We start from the raw sequence: 17,281 nt of genomic DNA, 5'->3' as shown, positions 1-17,281 counted from the left end.
CATGGCTCCACAACAAATAGAATGTATAGCTTCGTGCTTTTCCAGCCTGTTCTGTTTCATCCCCAAATGCCTGTGTACTTGGTGTGCGCTGTTCTAGACTGTCTGTGTACAAATACCTAGCGGCACACATACAGATGCACCACTCTATTTTTTTTGTTGTTGTTGTTGTGTTGTTTGTTTGCTTGAGACAGGTTCTCCCTGTGGCTGGCCTGGACTGACTTACTATGTAGAAGAGGCTGGCCTGGAGCGCAAATCGATCCATGGGCCATAATGCTCACCCTTGTTTTTTTTTGTTTTTTTTTTTTTGTTTTTTTTTTACAGTGTGCTTGGTAATTTCTTGACAGAGATATGACATTTTGCAAGCACATGGTTGTATCCCCTTCTCCCACAGGAAATGCAGAACACGCTGCTGGGATGCCACCCTGAGATGATAGGCTATTGTAGATTTATGTGGGAGCCTGTGTGAGAGTGGTTTGTGGGGTGTTGCCTGCAACCCTGCGCTCTTCAGGTCACACTCCGAGGTCTGAGAAGACAGAGCTAGGCCTGTATGACTGTGTCACTAATAGTGAGAGACAAATGCTAGGACCGTTGGAGAATGGAGACACAGGAGTGTAGCAAATCACTGAGGCATGTGTTGTTACCTACATTGGGGGTTGTTTGTTTGTTTGTTGCGACAGGTTCCCAATGTATAGATGTCCTTGTCCTAGAACTTGCTGTGGAGAGCAGTCTTCGTCCAACTTACAGGTGTCCTCTGTCTCTTCCTCCTGAGTGCTGCTGGGATTATAGGCTGTCTTGAGTGCTGCGAGGCCTGTCTGATTGGGTCAGAGGGTATATCACCACACAGGCTGTCCTTGAACTCGCAGTCTCTTGCCTCATCCTCCCAAGTGCTGTGATTGTCAGCGTGTACTACCTTCCTGGGCTGGGCAATGCTTCTGACTGTTGCAGTTTAAAATTTTGACTTGGCTTTCCTCATTGAAATTCTGATTAAGAGAGTTGGACCATTACCATGGCTTTTGTACATAATAGACTAAACAGGCTTTCTGTTTCCAACGCTAGTCTGGAAACTACTTGCTGTTGAAGGCTTTTGGAATCTGTCGGTCTGTTCTGTATGGAACAACTGACTTTTTTGGGGGGGGGCAGTTTCAAGACTGTGTAGCCTTGGCTGTCCTAGAGCTTACTATGTAGACCAGGCTGGCCTCAAACTCACAGAGATCCACCTGCCTTTGCCTCCCAGAGTGCTGGGATATAGGCATGCGCCCCCGTTTATAAATTAGTTTTAAAATGTGTCTGTCAAGCAGACCCATAGATGAAACATTATACCTGAATTTTATTCATTTATTTATTTGTGTGTCTTTGTGTGCACACACATGTGCTTGTTTGTGCGTGTGTGCATATGCACGTGCGTGTGTGAGTGCATGAAGTCAGAGGAGAGTGATGTCTCCCTTCCACTGTGCAGGACCTGGAAGTAGAACTTAGGTCATTTGGTTTGGAAGGAAATGCTGTTACCCACTGAACATCTCAGCATCTCAGCATTATCCTCAACCCCTGGAGCAGTGTTTGCTGTTTCTGGAATTCCTATACAGCTAGGGTAGTTAGGTCAGTAGGGGCCCTCCTCTGCTGTTAGCCAGACTCACACGAACAAGCTGAGCATTCGGATTTTTTCTCCTGTTGGTGTTTGGCTGCTAACGCCCTGTTTTCTAAGCAGCGTCCTTTGAGGCTCTGTAATGTTGGTTTTGGGGAAGGGAGTCTGACACTGGCATTGCATTACGTGACTTGCTACTGTTTGGTGTGCTTCCCCCACCCCCAAATTTACTTATCATGTATAACTGTGGGGAAGGACACGGGGCCCTTGGAGTCCATAGGCTGTAAGTACAATCCACACTCTTCTTGCATGAGCTGTAGGCCTGGAAGGACCTGGCTGGTTGTTACAGAGGGCCATGCTCCCCGTGTTTCCTCTCTGCCCTGCTTCCTGTCAGGAGGTGCAGCAGTCACAGCAGCAGAAAGCAGACTACTCCTCCTCTACGACAGGAGCAAGAAGCAGAGCAGAGCAGAGAGCCCTGGAGGAGTATTCAGATGCTCTCACAAAGTGTGCTGTTGTGCCCTATCCCCACCCCATGTGGTGTGGTTAGTAGATAAACAGTGCTGCCTGCATGCTCTGCCACTCTGACTTTCCCACAGGGTTCTGTCCTGTGTGTGCCTTCCTGTGGCTTACGCGTTACCCTGAATGTTGTTTAGAGCATCAGTTGTGACTGAGGGCTTCTAGCTAACTAGTGCCTGTGACACTGGCATGCCACCCAGGAGTGACTGTGAGCCTGGAGTCAGAAGATCTGAGTTGAGAAGATGGCTGTGCTTCTCATTGTCCAGGCCTGAGCCTTCGTTTGCCTGTCTATACGGTGGGATTACCACCCGTGTCCCGGTGCTCTCCTGAAGCACTTAGTACTGGGGAAGCGCTGTGCCCTGGGACTGGTCTCATCAGCACTGCTGACGTGGCTCAGCGGGTGCTGCGAGGCCTCCTGAAGTGCAGAGTGCCATTCTGGGTGAAGGAGAAGTGCTGGTAAGGCGTCCACTAGTTGAAACGCTTTGCGCTGGGGCCAGTTGCTGTCCCAGAACACCTCTCCCGTCTTATCTGCCTCCCAAGGCAGCATCCTTCCTTTCCCCTTTGTGTCTTGTGCTGCTTTTCCTCTTGTGGTCTTAAGGCCGTCTGCCTGGTGCTAGGAATGCTGGGACTTTGATGTTTATTTTTTGAGGCAGGGTCTTCTTACAGCACAGGTGGTCTTTTGTCTCAGCCCCCTAGAGATGGGATTACAGGCGAGTGCCACCAGGTTGGCTCCTGACCAGGACTTTTTTAGTATAAAAAGCTTTAAAACAATCTCTTTTATCAGTAATCACTGATTTGCCTTCCACTTTGAATGGGGCATGGAAAAAGAAGTGGATGGGGCAGTGAGTCCATTGAACACACCTGTAAGTAGCCAGGGAAGCCCACTGACAGATTTGGCAGGACCCTGCCCCATAGAGTCTCAAAGCCATCAGGAAAATCAGAATGTGAATTTAGGAAAAGTACATTTTAAGAGCGGACTACACTGGATCTCTTGGGTCCTAGGAAGGTCCACTCAAAGGGTGTATATAATTGTGTTAATTCTGGTGTTCTTATAAAAATGCCAAGCTGGCTGAGTTGAGTTGGCTGGTTATTTCTTTCATTTTGAAACACTTTTAAGTTATTTACTGTTACGCCTGTATTTCTTTTTTTTAAAAGATTTATTTATTTATTACTTATGCAATGTGTGTTAGCATGTACACCTGCACGCCAGAAGAGGGAACCAGATTTCATGTTTAGATGGTTGTGAGCCACCATGTGGTTGCTGGGAATTGAACTCAGGACCTTTGGGAAGAGCAATCAGTGCTCTTATCCTCTGAGCCATTTCTCCAGCACCCAAGCCTGTATTTCATATTAAGGAAATATGGAGTGCTGAGTCTTCGGTTTGTATTTATCAGAAAGTCGCATATTATAGCATTAGTGGGTCACATTTGCTTCTGTTTATGTAGCAATTCTGCATGTCTTAATTGCATACATTGTTGGTGTCCGATGCTGTTGTGCTAACTGGAGATGTGGCAGTGAAGTCACGACTCTTCTCCCTTTCTGCACTAGAAGATGGTGTGCCCATGGGAAAGAGAACCACTGAGGAGATGAAGCTTGAGAAAGTAGAAGGTGGAGGGTGGGATGGGGATGAGACGAGGGAGGGGCCCCAGCTGGGGTACAACCGAATAATTGCAATAAATGATAAGAATAAAAAAATGTAAAAAGAGGAGAAGGTGGTGAGGAAGCAAACCCAAGAGGACGAGGCAGAGGGAGCAGCTGGTGCAGATCGCTGCGACCGCAGTCAGCCTGAGTGTTTGCGGAGCAGGGAGGCCCCTGTGTGCGGGAACGGTGAACGGAAGGAGATTATTGGGGCTGAGTTTCTTTTATTATATTTTATTTACTTCTGTGTGTGCGCCACCGTACACACATTGGAATTCAGGAGACAACCTGTAGGTGTTGTTTCTCTCCTACCGTGTGAACCCCAAGGATTCAACTCATGTTGTCAGGCTTTGGCAGCCTTTACTTTCTGAACCACCTCACAGTCTTGAAGAGAGTTAGAAAGGTAGAAAGAATGTACAGAGTGGGGGCAGAGTGAGGCCGGTGTCAAAGGAGTAGGAAGGGAGGGCGGCAGGAGGGGCTGCTCGGGCACTGGTATTCGTCACCCAGTGGCAGCTCTGGGGCTCTGGGTTCAATTTGGGTCCTCAGTGTCTTGAGGGCCGGTTTTCTGGGCAGGTGCTGTATAGACAGTGTAGAACCCGGGATGGCTCTGGGGCTCTGATAGGCTTTGAGAGGACTGTGCATTTTTTTACTGGCTTCTCAAGTCTCAGACAGACATGAAATCACATCTTTACCTCATTGAACCCTGGCTTTTAGTTTGACACACTGATGGTCTCCTTGGAATCCCGTGATTGCCCGTGAATGTGCTTGAACTAACTTCTGTTCTGACTCACTCTTAAGGGCCTTAGTTCAGGTATATAGCCTTTTTTTTTTTTTTTAATAGATATATGTCAAAAATACTGTATAGCGATAGTAATGGAAAATGCTAGAAGTTGTTTAAAAAATGTGATTTTTATTAACCTTACGGAGTTAAGTAGATCTTTTTATTTCTTGGAGGTAAGGTTTCTCTGTGTAACCTTGGCTGGCCCTGCTCCAACTTAGTTTTTTAAAATACTCTTTTTTTTAGCCAGGTGGAGGTGGCACATGCCTTTAATGCCAGCACTTGGAGGGCAGAGGCAGGCGGATCTCTGTGAGTTTGAGGCTAGCTTGGTCTACAGAGCAAGTTCCAGGACAGCCAGAGCTACACAGAGAAACCCTGTCTTGGGGGAAAAAAATCCTTAACAGTAACAGCTAAAAAGAAATAGCTTCTTTTGAGAGTATAATTATATAGCAATTATATAGCATCCCTCTTCCCTTTTCTCCTTTCAAACCCTCCCATGTACACACACTCTCTCTGCTTTCTTTCATATTTGTGGCTTCTTTTTCTTAAATTGTGTGTATGTATGTAGTATTTTTTTTCCTTAAATATACATACGACTTGCTCAGTCTGCCTGTTGTTACTGGTAGGTTTGTCTTCAGGGCTGCTCATTTGTTATTATATTAGTGTGCTCATCATTTGAGGCCTTGTATGGCCCACTCCCTATCGCATTAGCATATCTATTGGTTGTTGTCCTTGTTCAGGTCTTGTTTAGAATACCATGTTGGTGAGGCTTCATGGTGTAGCTTTTGGCATTTGCTTTGACACAGTCTTAGCAGTCTTCCTGTTCCTTTGGTGTTCTGCTCCTCCATCTGCAGTGACCCCTGAGCCTTAGGTGCAGGAGCTTTGTGGCAGATGTATCAATTGGGATTGGGCTCCATAGCTCTGCATTTTGATTGGTTATGGTTTCTATGATGGTCTCCATCTGTTGCAAAGACAAGTTTCCTTGATGAGGGGTGAGTACTACGCTTATCTGTGAGTCTGAGAACAAATATTTAGAACAGAGTTGGGGGTATGCAGCTTTAGTTCAGTGGTGGTTGTAGGTTCTCCTCCAAGATACATGACTTCTCTAGCCCTGGGTAGTCTGCTCAGTTGCCCGTACCACAACTCTTTTGTTGAACTCCCTAAGTTTAATTAGAGAGCTGTGGGTTACTGTCAAGGTGTGCTTGGCACTATTACACTACTAGGGTTATTGTGCTATGCTGGTCATTTTAGTTCATAGGCGTCAGAGCTAGGAAAGACTATTGGTTAACTTGCCTCCTTTGGAAGCTTTCCTAGAACCTTTGATGTCATGAAAGCTGGTCCTTAGTTAGGTAGGAGGTAGTCAGGTCACATTAGCTCTTCTGGGCTCTGTGTCCAAAGTTCATGGTGTTTTCATCAATAGAGACTTGCCTTCTACCTTTAGGGACAATCAAAGACAATAACAAGCGTATAATGCTTTGAGAGTCTTAGGCTTTTCATGCCTGGTATTTTATTATTTAACTAGTAACAGTAGCCTGTTGGGTTAAGGAAACTTCTCTGTGAAAGAACCTCAGTTCTCTTGTGTGCAAGGGACGATACAGTTTGATAAAGTCATTTTGTTGACTACGAGGAATTCAGTCACTCAGACAGTGGCCGGAAATAGAGAATAAAGCTGATTGGTGAAAGGTTGCTGGGAATTGCATAAAGGAGGGATTAGGCCTTCTGTCCCCAAATCCCAGTGACCAGCCTCGGTGCTCAGTGTCACCAGAATCAAGGCAGATGATTTCTCCCAGTTCCACACAGTAAAAACTACACAGTAGAACTCCACAGAAATTTCTTTCTTTCTTCTTACTCTTTTTTTTTTTTGCTAGAATCAAACCCAGGAACGAGTGAGTGTTTTACTGCTGAGTTACACTTCTAGTCTCCTCCTCATATAGTCTTGTACTTCTTCCTCTTGTTAAAAACACAGAAAGACCAGGAAAAACCCTGAAATAATGTAATCAAGCTTCTAAGATGGACTTCGAGTCCATAAGAAACATGGACATAGTCCATTGAGTTGCTCAATACCAATAAGATCTAATCTGACAGAAAGTGGGATACTCTGCAGCTAGTTGACTCAGTTTATTCACGTCAGTTGCTTGAAAATAGGTAAAGGGTACTGTTCTGGATTAAAAGAGAATTAAGAGAGATGTAACAAGTAAACAAAGTGACCTTTTGGGGATCAAGTCTCAGATGCTGATTAAGTTCATTTGAGTATCACTGGGCAGTGGTAGTACATGCCTTTAATCTCAGCACTTGGGAGGCAGTGGCAGACAGCTCGCTGTGAGTTTGAGGCCAGCCTGGTCTGCAGAGTGAGTTCCTGGACAGCTAGGGCTACAAAGAGTAGCCCTGTCTTGAAAATAGACAGTTAATTTGAGTTAAGTTCAAACATGTATTGGCTCTTGGTTGATTAGATTTTACTTCAAAAAAAGGATAAAGGGCAGGAGGGAAATAGATGGAAGCCTTTTTATGGGTACACAGCGATGTTCTCTGCTTTGCGTAGTTAGGAAACCCAAAGAGGTCAAGCATGGTCTACACACCTGCGTTCCAGCAGGAGACTTAAGAGAGGAGGATGCTGAGTTGCAGGCCAGCCTAGGCTACACAGGGAAATCCTGTTAAAAGAAAAAGGGAGGAAGGAAGAAGAAGGGAAGGAAGAAAGAAAGACCCAAGGGGAAATTAGATTTCACAGGAAAGTAATAAGGAATCAGAAATATAAACAGTTCAGAATATAATTTTAGGGAGGGCTAATTTTGCTGAATTAATGCTATAGCTTCTAGTCAGCTTAGATTTCTTATGATTGAATGATGTCAGTCAGTCTTTGCAGCCTCTCTTTAAAGTTGGACCGTCTGTAAAATAGTTGCCTAAAATCCTCTGGGCAGGGCTGGGAGTGTAGCCCAGTGGTAGAATGCTTGTTTGGCATACGCAGGGTCCTGGATTCTATATTCAGCACCACAAAAATCAACCAATCTTAGTACATAGGGGTTAGGATCCCTCCCCAGTGCCTCAGGCCGGTGCTGTGTACATGCAGAGCACATTTCTTCATGAGACCAGGCTTCCTGCCATTAGGCTAATCGCAGAATGTTCAGAATCAGGGAGGTGCGAGTATTTGGATGTGGTGGGACCCTGTAAACACTTCCAGACTGTCAGGGTCCTGGGCAGGTCCCGGGCAGTGTGGCTTTTTGCTCTCTGCACCAGCAGTCCTCTGATGGATGCAGAGGAAGTAGCTGGGGCCTGCAGAGGTGGGTAAGGACAGAACGTGCTCCAGGCCTCGTAGGCCTGGCAGATGAGAAGACTTGTGGCACTAGGTGTGAAAGGCGCTGTAATGCCAGTGAAAAATGGCCTCAAGCTTGACTGTTTTAATTTTCTCACTTCCTGAATCCCATTCTCTACCCTTGTGCACATGCGCACACACACCTCCCTACCTTCGATTCTGGGGTAAGGATCACCCTGTGTAGTCTCCCTGACAGCTGATAGTGATTCTTGATAAGATCTGGCCCGTGAAGGTGTGGCAGGAAGTACTTGATGAGACAACTAGGTTTCCTTACAGGGAAAGAAGTATACGCTCCTTCATCTCCACACTATATGTTGTCCAGGATTCAGGCAGAACAGCTGAAGGTCAAGCCCCGTACAGTTCAGGGGGCTGTTATTAGAGGTAAACCTGGTGTTCGTGAGTGAAGGTGGAGGCCATTACAGTAATCCAAGCACGAGACTGTAGTAGCTTGGAATGGAATGGTTTCAAAGGACACAAGTAGTTATTGTTACTAGTTTTTTCGGGGGAAGGGGAGTTGAGGGGTTGGGCAAAGGTTGTTGTCTGGTGGTTTGTTTGTTTGTTTTTGAGACAGGGTCTTGTGTATTCCAGGTTGGCCTTGAACTCTCTGAATAGCTGAGGATAACTTTGAATCCCTCCTGCTTCCACCTGCCAGGGTAGCAAATACAGAAATATACCACCATGCCTGGTTTAGGACTAGTTTGTTTTTGTTTTTGAGAAAGGGTTTCTCTGTGTGTCCTTTGCTGTCCTGGACTCACTTTGTAGACAAGGCTGGCCTTGATCTCACAGAGATCTGGGTGCTTCTGCCTCCCTGAGTGCTGGGATCACAGGCGTGTGCCACAGCGCCTGGCTTAGGGCTAGTTTTTTATAAGGTTAAGTGTATGTGCTGTAGAATTTGCTGTTTTAACTGTTTACGGGTGTTCCCATGTACAGCCGCCACCATCTGTCTCTAGAACTTCCCTTATCTTGTTAAACCCTGAAAACTGGAGAGTCAGGTGATTTGTATGTAATTACCTGTTGTGTGTGTCTGAGTGGACTGTGGGCTTGCACATGCCACTGTACACATGTGGAGGCAGAGAACAACTTTTGGGAGCTGGTTCTCACCCCCGTCTTTAGCAGGGCCACTCTGTTTCTGCTATTGCCCATATCCTCTAGGCTAGCTGACTTCCAACTTCTTCACTGTAGGAGTGCTGGAGTTACAAATGGGTGTTAGCACATCTGGGTTTTTGCATGAGTTCTGGGGAGATCAGGTTTTTGTACGTGGGCAGCTAGGGCTTTTGCCCACTAAGCCATCTCCCAGCCCTGATGAATGTTTTAACAGTTGGGTGTTTTTTTTTTTGTTTTGTTTTGTTTTTTGTCTGTTTGTATTGAGATAGGGTCTCTCTATGTGTATGTAGCTCTTGGCTGTGTAGACCAGGCTGGCCTTGGACTCATGAAGATTAGCCTGGAATTACATGCAATGCTGGTGAGCCGGTGTGCCTGTGTGCATGTGAGCTTGTGAGAGAGAGAGAATTTGAATGAATGCGAATGTCACATAGGATACCTGTTAGACCCCCAGGGTATGGTTTCCAGTACATAGGTGGACACACATTGAGAGAAGAGAGCTGAGGGCCACAACTATAACTTCAGTAGATGGTGTTCCAGGCTAGCAGCTGGATACGGCCATCCAGTACGTGCTGCTGGAGAAGCAGGGAGCCTTAGGGGACTCCAGCAAGTGGAGGTCAGAAGGTGACTGGGCAGCAGCCGGGGAGTCTGAAACTTGATCAGTCGAAAACCAAGAGGGATTGAAGCCAGTGTCGTATCTTGGATGTTGGCTGTCAGGAAGATCAAATGGGTCAAGTCAGAGGGGGAGGCTCACCCTCTCAGCATTGCTCAGACAGGCCAGGCTTCTTCTCTGACCCTTCCCAAGACCTCTCACAGACTCACCAGTCAGGACACCATAGGGGTGACTTGGCTGGGTGCGTCCCTGACAGGTGGGGCTGGGGTCTCCTAGTCTAGTGAGGCAGATTGTGAAGCACTGGTACACAACTTATGCATTTGATGTGGCTGAGCCAGACTGGCTTCAAACACACGCATATGAGTGCTGCTCCTCTCTCAGCCTTCTGGAGAGCTGAGGTAGCAGGAGTCTACCACCGTGCTCAGTTTGAAATATTCTTACGGGCAGCTATAACCCTTAATAAAAATGACTTGGTTCGACAAAAAGAATTTCCTAAATTCTAATGAGCTTCTAGGCCATATATTTAAGTGCTGACTTGAATATGTTTTTATTTCTACCCCATATAAACAAACAATGTAAATTTGCTTATGGGGAAAACTCGCATCTGCAGTAGGGAAGGTTCTTGAGGACAGATATTGTCTTTGATCCAACAGCTAATGTGGGTTCTTAAACCTCCAGTGCCTTTTCCTGAATAACCTGTTTTTTCTGTTTTTTGAAACAGTCTCTCTTATAGCCCAGGATGACTCTGTACTCTTGATTCTCTTGCCTCTACCTCCCAAATGCTGGGGTTACAAGCATGTACTACCACAGTGGGCCCTTCCCTGGGCAAGCTTTTATACTTGTCATTACATGTAATCAGATTTTTAGGAGTGAAGCTGAAACATGACTTCTTGTGAGGCTGGAGAGATGGCTCTGAGGTTAGCAGCAAGCACTGTTTTTGTAGAGGACCTGAGTGTGGCCTCCTGCATCCACGTTGGGTGGCTCACGGCTATCTGTAACTCTAGCTCCAGGTGATCTTTTGAACTCTATGGGTACCTGTACTTACATGGACACACAACACATACACCTAGAGTAAAAACAATAAATTAAAAAATCTTTAAAAAAAAAAGCTTTGAGAAAGCCTGGCATGGTGGGACATGCCTTTAATCTCAGCACTGAGGAGGCAGAGGTAGGCAGATCTCTGAGTTCAAGGTCATCATGGTCTACAGAGTGAGCTTCAGGGCAGCTAGTCAGAACTACACAGAAAAATCCTGTCTCAAAAAACAAACAACAACGAAATGGCTAGGTGTACTGGAACATACCTTTAAGCACAGCGTTTGGGAGGCAGAGGCAGACTTTTCTCTGTATGTATGAGTAAGAATCTCTAGGGTAGCCAGGGCTATGTGCTGAGACCCTGTCTTAAAAATAAGATCAAGAAAGACTTCCTATCTATTTAGCACATGTTGCATGGTAGTAAATCAGATTCAGGACCTCATACATGCTAAGGCAGGTGCTCCACTATTGAACTATAACCCTAGCCCAGCAATATGTTTTTGGTATAATTTATTTTGGAAAATGAACAAAGCAACATATAGTACTATCTAGGTTTTACTAAACTACATAAGGTCCAAGTCTGGGATATCAGGAAATGCTACAGTTACTGGTTATATTTATTTGGGAATAGTAGTACTGCTTATTTCTTAGCAGACCCCTCACCCCTCCAAGTCCCGGGCCGGTCAAAGGGGAACGTGTGTCACTGTTAAAAGTTTTGCATGTCATAGTGCTTAGCCCGTATGACAGGCAGGAGCTCCGAATCCACCTTACTGGTAACAGTAAGCAAACAGCAGCTTGCCCGGGTCAGAAGGGACTTTGGTCTAAGTTGGTAGCATTCGGTATTGAAGGCATATACTGACTTTATTACATTCCCTGGTTCCTCCTCCTCACGTGCAGGTTGGCTTCCCTCTGTGAGCAAAAATGCTGGCTACGAAAAGAGTTGCAGGTTTTTTGTTAGTCAAAAAGAATCCTACCCAGGGGATGGAAATCTGAGTCTTGCATGATCAGCAAGCCTTCCACAATACAGCACCAGCAGTCTCTTGCCAGTGTTTTGCATGCTATTTTCAGTATGCTTACTTTTTCCATTTTTAACCTGCAGTAGTTTTCATAAGCACTTTTCATAGTGTACAAGTGGTCTGTTGCATTGTCTGTTCTCAAGGCACGCTTAGGTATCAGTATCTCGTTCTGGTTTGTGGATTAGGACATTATGTAATGACTCTGGAATTACCATAAAGACAAGAAGCTGTATTCAAAACAAAGCTGTGGACACTGGAAACCAAATGGAATGTGTAAGGTATATGTGAGTACTGGAGTGAGGGAAGTGATGGAATGGCTTTGGAATTTCTAATGGGAGCAGCCAATCTTAGCTTTCATTCTAAGAGACTTCATCTGATCAGACAAAAGGGACAGAATGGCTTAGTTTTCACTTTGCTTGGGATCTGAGAAAGGTGAAGTGGTGTTAAGTGGAGTTAAGCAGAGTTAAGTGAACTTTTGGGCTCATCTTCTGTGTTGACAGAAAAAAAAGTAAGTGTTTTGGGAGATGAGGTTGCTCTAGGCATCAGTGGTTCCCTTCGCATGCAAGTAGTAAGTGCTGAATTGGGCTGGACCCTAGGAACCTAGGAACAATTAGCAGTAACAGAATTTCAAAATACTCAGAAAGGTAGAGTTTATGTGTTATGACCCTCAACAACTATCGTGGTATGGAAAGGATGTCTTTTAGTTCTCGAACAGGATGGCCTTAAATTAGAAGCCTTTGTAATCTGCTTAAGATATAAAACTCACTGAGAACAAACGGGACGTGGTAGCCCAGGCCTGTAATCTCAGCACAAGGTCACCCTTGGCTGCACTGGTGAGGTCAGGCTGGACTAGATGAATTGCTGCCTCTAGAAACAAGCACATGGGCTGCTGTTGGAGAAGACCTGAGTTCAGTTCCCAGCATCTATGTGGTAGTTCAGACTGTTTGTAATTCTAGTGCTAGGGGATCCAGTAATCTCTTGGAGCCTTTTCAGGTACTGGGCATACACATGGTTTACTGACATATGTTGACAAACACAAAAATAAAGTACTAATAACAACAAACAATCAAGCAAATGCACCAAGAATAAAGGGCACTGTGGTCATACCCATGACTACAGCGTGCTTGGTAGATACTGTGCTGTAGTACAAGAGGAGAAAAAGGTTCATGTGCTCTTCTGTTATGTCTTACTTGGTGGCCCATGTGGACTTTAAATTTGTGGACCTCTTGTCCCAGCCTCCTGCGTGCTAGGATTATAGGCATGTGCCATGGCACCAGGTTTCTCAATTCCCAGGAAATGGGTCTGTCTCAGGAGCTCCCTGATGATTATCTGCTTTCTAGAATGTTTTCTCTTTAGTACCTGTCCACCATTGTTTTTTACATCCTGGATCTTGTCACAGGCTGGCGGGGCAGCCTGGTGTTCAGAAATGTCTTTTGGAGTGAGACAGACCTGGTTTTAAATCCTCGCTTAAACCTACTTGACATTAAGCAAGTTTATCTTTTTAAGCCTGTTTTTGTCATGTGTAAAATGGGCAAATTGCTCACATTTCCACAGGGTTACTGTGCCTTGAGTGGTGCTCCAGGTATGGCTTAAGGTAGCTGTTGGTGGAGCTCAGTGCTGTTTTAAATCTAAGTGCCTGTCCTCGACTGTTCCCCTCACCTGTTCTCCAGCTTACCCAGGCTGCTCTTCAACCTCGCATGCCCCGAGCCTAAGAAACTTTCTCTTTGTGAAACTTTCTCTTTGTAAGAGATCTGTCTGTGATCCTGGGATATACGCTCCAAACCTGTGTGAGGACAATTCCCAAGAACAGGCCCCATCCCTGAGTCAAGGAGGGTGTGGTCTATCGTGGGGGTTGAGGGCCAGGCCAAGAAGTGAGCTGAGATAAAAAGTGTGGGAAGAGACAGGAGCTTTGTCCTCTTAGAAGGTGATGTTTGTGTCTGTTACTTGAGGTGACATTTTATAATAAGTAGTTACTGAAACCAGTTTCGGAGGCCCAGGGTAACCACTGGTTGGGTTGGCCTTTAATTAATTATTTATGATGTGTATTTTGTCACAATCATAACTTGGGTTTATGCTTTATACATCGTGGGAAAGAAGAGGACATTTCTTACAGAGAAGAACTGTAGACTGAATGACTCATCTGAGGTCAAGCACATAATAAACAGCAACAACCCACTGATAGTCCTTTATAAAGCTCTTGGCATCTTTCCTCCTGCTGCATTCTGCGGCAGGATTCCCCCTCCACTATTCTAGCAGTGCCTCAGGGGGACCCACGCCAGCCCCACGCTTCTGTGATCCAGACACCAGGCTTCACCACCACTTGGAGTGAGAAAGGAAGCTTCCTTCCTTGGTTCTATCCTCAGAGAGCCTTTTCCTCACCACCTGCCAGGCAGTTTTGTTCTCCAGCTGCATCTGACCTTGTGTCTATTTATGGCTTTGTTGTCTCTCCTAGCCCCGTTAGTATGTAGCCCTCATGACTACAGGGACTTTCTCATTTTCCTTCCTATGTACCCTCAGGGCTTTTGAGCTTTGTACATATTAGGCATTCACATGTTATATATTTATTATTAGAAGGAGCAAGTCATTTTCATTGGTCAGAAGCTGTGAGAATGTGACCCCAGAGCAGCGTGGCATCTTCATTTCCCCTCGTTCTTCTTCTCCCATAGCCTGCAGAGGCCAAGGAAGAGGGGAGAGGGAGTGTCCTGGAGGAGCCAGCCCTGGTCCTCTGTGTCTGCACTGTGGGGAGCTTCCTGGTGCCCCCAGCCAGTGCCAGTTAAGACTGAATTTCTCTTGTGTGCCTGGTCTCAGTGCTGCCAACCTCTGCCTACCTAAGTGTTGGAAGTATTGAAGGCAGTGGGGCACACTGGCCAAAAGCTTAGAAACTGATCGCTGGATGAAGAGACTTCTCTGCCCATCTATTTTGTGACATAACCTTTGTGTCCAGTTTCATAACTTGTCTAGCCTCAGTTTTCCTCTGTGTAAAATGAAGACGACTTTATAGGGGTGTTCTGGGATTTTGACACAACCCACATGAAGTCTGTAGTGTGGACCAGGCACATGCTAACTGCTCAGTTAAAGCTGACTGGTTGTGTGTTTGGTACTAGAAGATGCTGATTATTCATGTCAGGTGTCTCTAGCTGTATCCTTAGGTCTGCTCCCCCTGTCCCTCACCCTGCCCTTCATAGCCATAGCCTTGATGGGGAGGAGCTGTGAGGCAGGGAACAGTGGAAACCCAAGAGGTTTGAGTTGAGTCCAGCTGCGATTTAGCTGTTCACTGCAGAGGGTAGACGCTATGCTGTGAGCTTTTCGTTTCATTGTTTGCTTTGGCTTCGATGCAGCTGTTTACTGGCTTGTTTGCTCTAGTGATTTCCACAGGGGGAAAATCATTCAGAGGGAGTAGGTGTTACTTTGGGAGCTGGCTGGTCTTTAGCAAAATAGCTCTGATGTATGAGGATGGATTGGGTTTGTGGTAAAGGGGAGCATCTGACTTGGATATGACTGAGTCTTCCAGGCTGCTCCAAGGGATGAGATGAGGTTAGAGGATGATGTGTTAGATCTTTGTGAAAAACAATGCAGACAGTTGGAGCTTTTTTCTATTTTGAGATGGGGGTCTCACCAAATTGCCCAAACTGCTTTTGAACTTTCAATTCTCCAACCTCAGTATCTTTGCAGCCAACAGTTTCTCCTTCTGCTTTAAGAGAGGAACAGGGAATCATAACAAGCACATCACAGCTCTGGTTGGTCAAGTTTAAAAAGCAGATTGACGGCCTGGCATGGTGGCTCATGCCTGTTATCCCAACACTCGGAGAGGCAGAGGCAGGCAGATCGCTGTGAGTTCAAGGGCAGCCTGGTCTACAGAGCCAGGGCCCTATTTGAATTATTAACCACCCAACCAGTCACTGATGTGTGGGGTTAGTGGGTTCTGCCCTGCTGATAGAATTGTTTGCTGTGTTTCGTTGACTCCTGAAGTCAACAAAGTCTGTCAGCTTTGTTTTGTAAGAGTAGAAACACAACGGACACCTCAGTTCATAACATTAGCACTGAAACAACCAGTGTCTTTGGGTTTAATTTTCAAAGGAATGTTTTCTTTCTTCTAGGTCAAACCAACCTTTCAGATTTTTAGTCCCATGCCATGACTTTTCCTTTGCATTCTGATACTCTGTGGCCATAATGTAGATTATGAATGGCTCTGGCCCAGCAGGAACTCAAAGACAGTCTAGACGAGAGGGAAGTGAGGACAGCTGGTGGGAAGTTGGAAGACCCATCTTGTGGCTGAGGCTTACTGCTTGCTTTGAAATGTTTTAACTTCTAAACTTCTAGTGCCAAGGCCCAGGAGGCAGGCAGTCTTAAAGCGGGGCTTTTGAACATTGAATGCTTTCATGACTTCAGATTTGTTGGCAGTTGAGAATGTGTGGCACCTACCCCCGCAGCGACCCGCAGCCTAAAGCCCCTGGCGCTCTTGTTTTCACAGGTGCTGGGACGGTGTTTCCTGACAGTGGTGCAAGTCCATTTCCAGTTTTTGACTCACGCCTTGCAGAAAGTCCAGCCGGTGGCTCACTCGTGCTTTGCCGAGGTAGTTGTGCCAGAAAAAAAGAACAGCAGCAGTCTGTCTGGCGTGGGCCACACACCCGAACTGGAGGAGGCTGTGCGGTCCTGGCGGGGGGCTGCTGAGGTAACTGACTCTGCGGATCTGCCGTGTTCTAACAAGAGGCTGCTGGCCTCTTTGTCCCAGAAGAGCCACTTGCTTACACATGAAGTTATAAACTCCTCACTTGCTTGGTCTTGTGACAGCAAACGTCTTTCAGAAGGCCTGCTTGTGTCAGGCCCATGCCAGCACTGAAATGATACCTACAGAGAAAGACTTAGAAGAGCAGGGTTCAGTGGGCACAGGAGGTGTTCAGACCCAGCCGGAAGGGCCTGGCTTGTGAACGGGAGTGGTGCGGGAAACTTGAAAGAGGTGAGCTAGGGAGAAGGCTGGCACCTATGTTAGGAGTGGCACAGTGGAGCTGGTTACGTGGTTAGTAGGCTAGGTAAGAGGAGTGTTTGGCAAGGTGAACCTCACAAACACTAGGGTTTCAGGAGTGGGCTGGCATGGCGGTTTGTATGGTGCTGGGGTTGGGACCTGGGACACCATGCATGCTAGGTCAGCACTCCACAAACTGAGCTACAGCCTCTGCCCTATTTGGGGGAGTTCTCTTGTTGTTTTTATGTATTTGTTTGTTTGTTTTTGTTCTTCAAGACAGGGTTTCTCTGTGTAGCCCTAGATGTCCTGGAGCTCACTCTGTAGACCAGGCTGTCCTTGAACTTAGTGATCTGACTGCCTCTGCCTCTCTAGTGCTAGAATTAAAGGCATGTGCCATCATCGTCCAGCTATGGTTATTTTTAAAAGCATTTATTTCAAGTGTGTGTGTGTGTGGTGTGTGCATGTGAGTAGAGGCGCCTGTGGAGGTCTGGAGGACACATCAGATGCCCTGAAGCTGGATTTAGAGATGGTTGTCAGCTGCTTACTGTGGGTGCTGGGAACTAAATTCAGATCCTTTGCAAAGGCCGTGTACACCTTCAATCTCTGAGCCATCTCTCCAGCCCATTGTTATTTTTTGAGATAAATTCTCACTCCGCAGCCCAGACCGGCCTCTGACTCATGACTGTTCTACCTTCACCCTCCTTGGGATTACGAGTTTGAGCTGCCTATAGCCTT

At 46.2% G+C, this 17,281-nt stretch overlaps 1 protein-coding gene across 4 annotated transcripts in view; it reads left to right on the top strand.

Moving 5' to 3' along the window:
* Window positions 1-17,281, top strand: part of Garre1 (granule associated Rac and RHOG effector 1) — a 73,734-nt gene that overhangs the window by 26,669 nt on the left and 29,784 nt on the right. For 3 of the 4 annotated variants that reach the window (XM_021641782.2, XM_021641795.2, XM_021641789.2), the window contains exon 3: window positions 16,055-16,255. The exons of the other annotated variant lie outside the window; for it this stretch is intronic. In XM_021641782.2, coding sequence (XP_021497457.1) covers window positions 16,055-16,255 — 201 coding nt within the window. The remainder of the gene's footprint in view (window positions 1-16,054; window positions 16,256-17,281) is intronic. 4 annotated transcript variants of the gene reach the window in all.

Source organism: Meriones unguiculatus, chromosome 14 (assembly GCF_030254825.1).
Source record: "Meriones unguiculatus strain TT.TT164.6M chromosome 14, Bangor_MerUng_6.1, whole genome shotgun sequence".
In the NCBI taxonomy this organism is placed as follows: domain Eukaryota; kingdom Metazoa; phylum Chordata; class Mammalia; order Rodentia; family Muridae; genus Meriones; species Meriones unguiculatus.
Note: the sequence above shows the minus strand (reverse complement) of the source record. Positions and strands in the feature narration are given on the sequence as shown.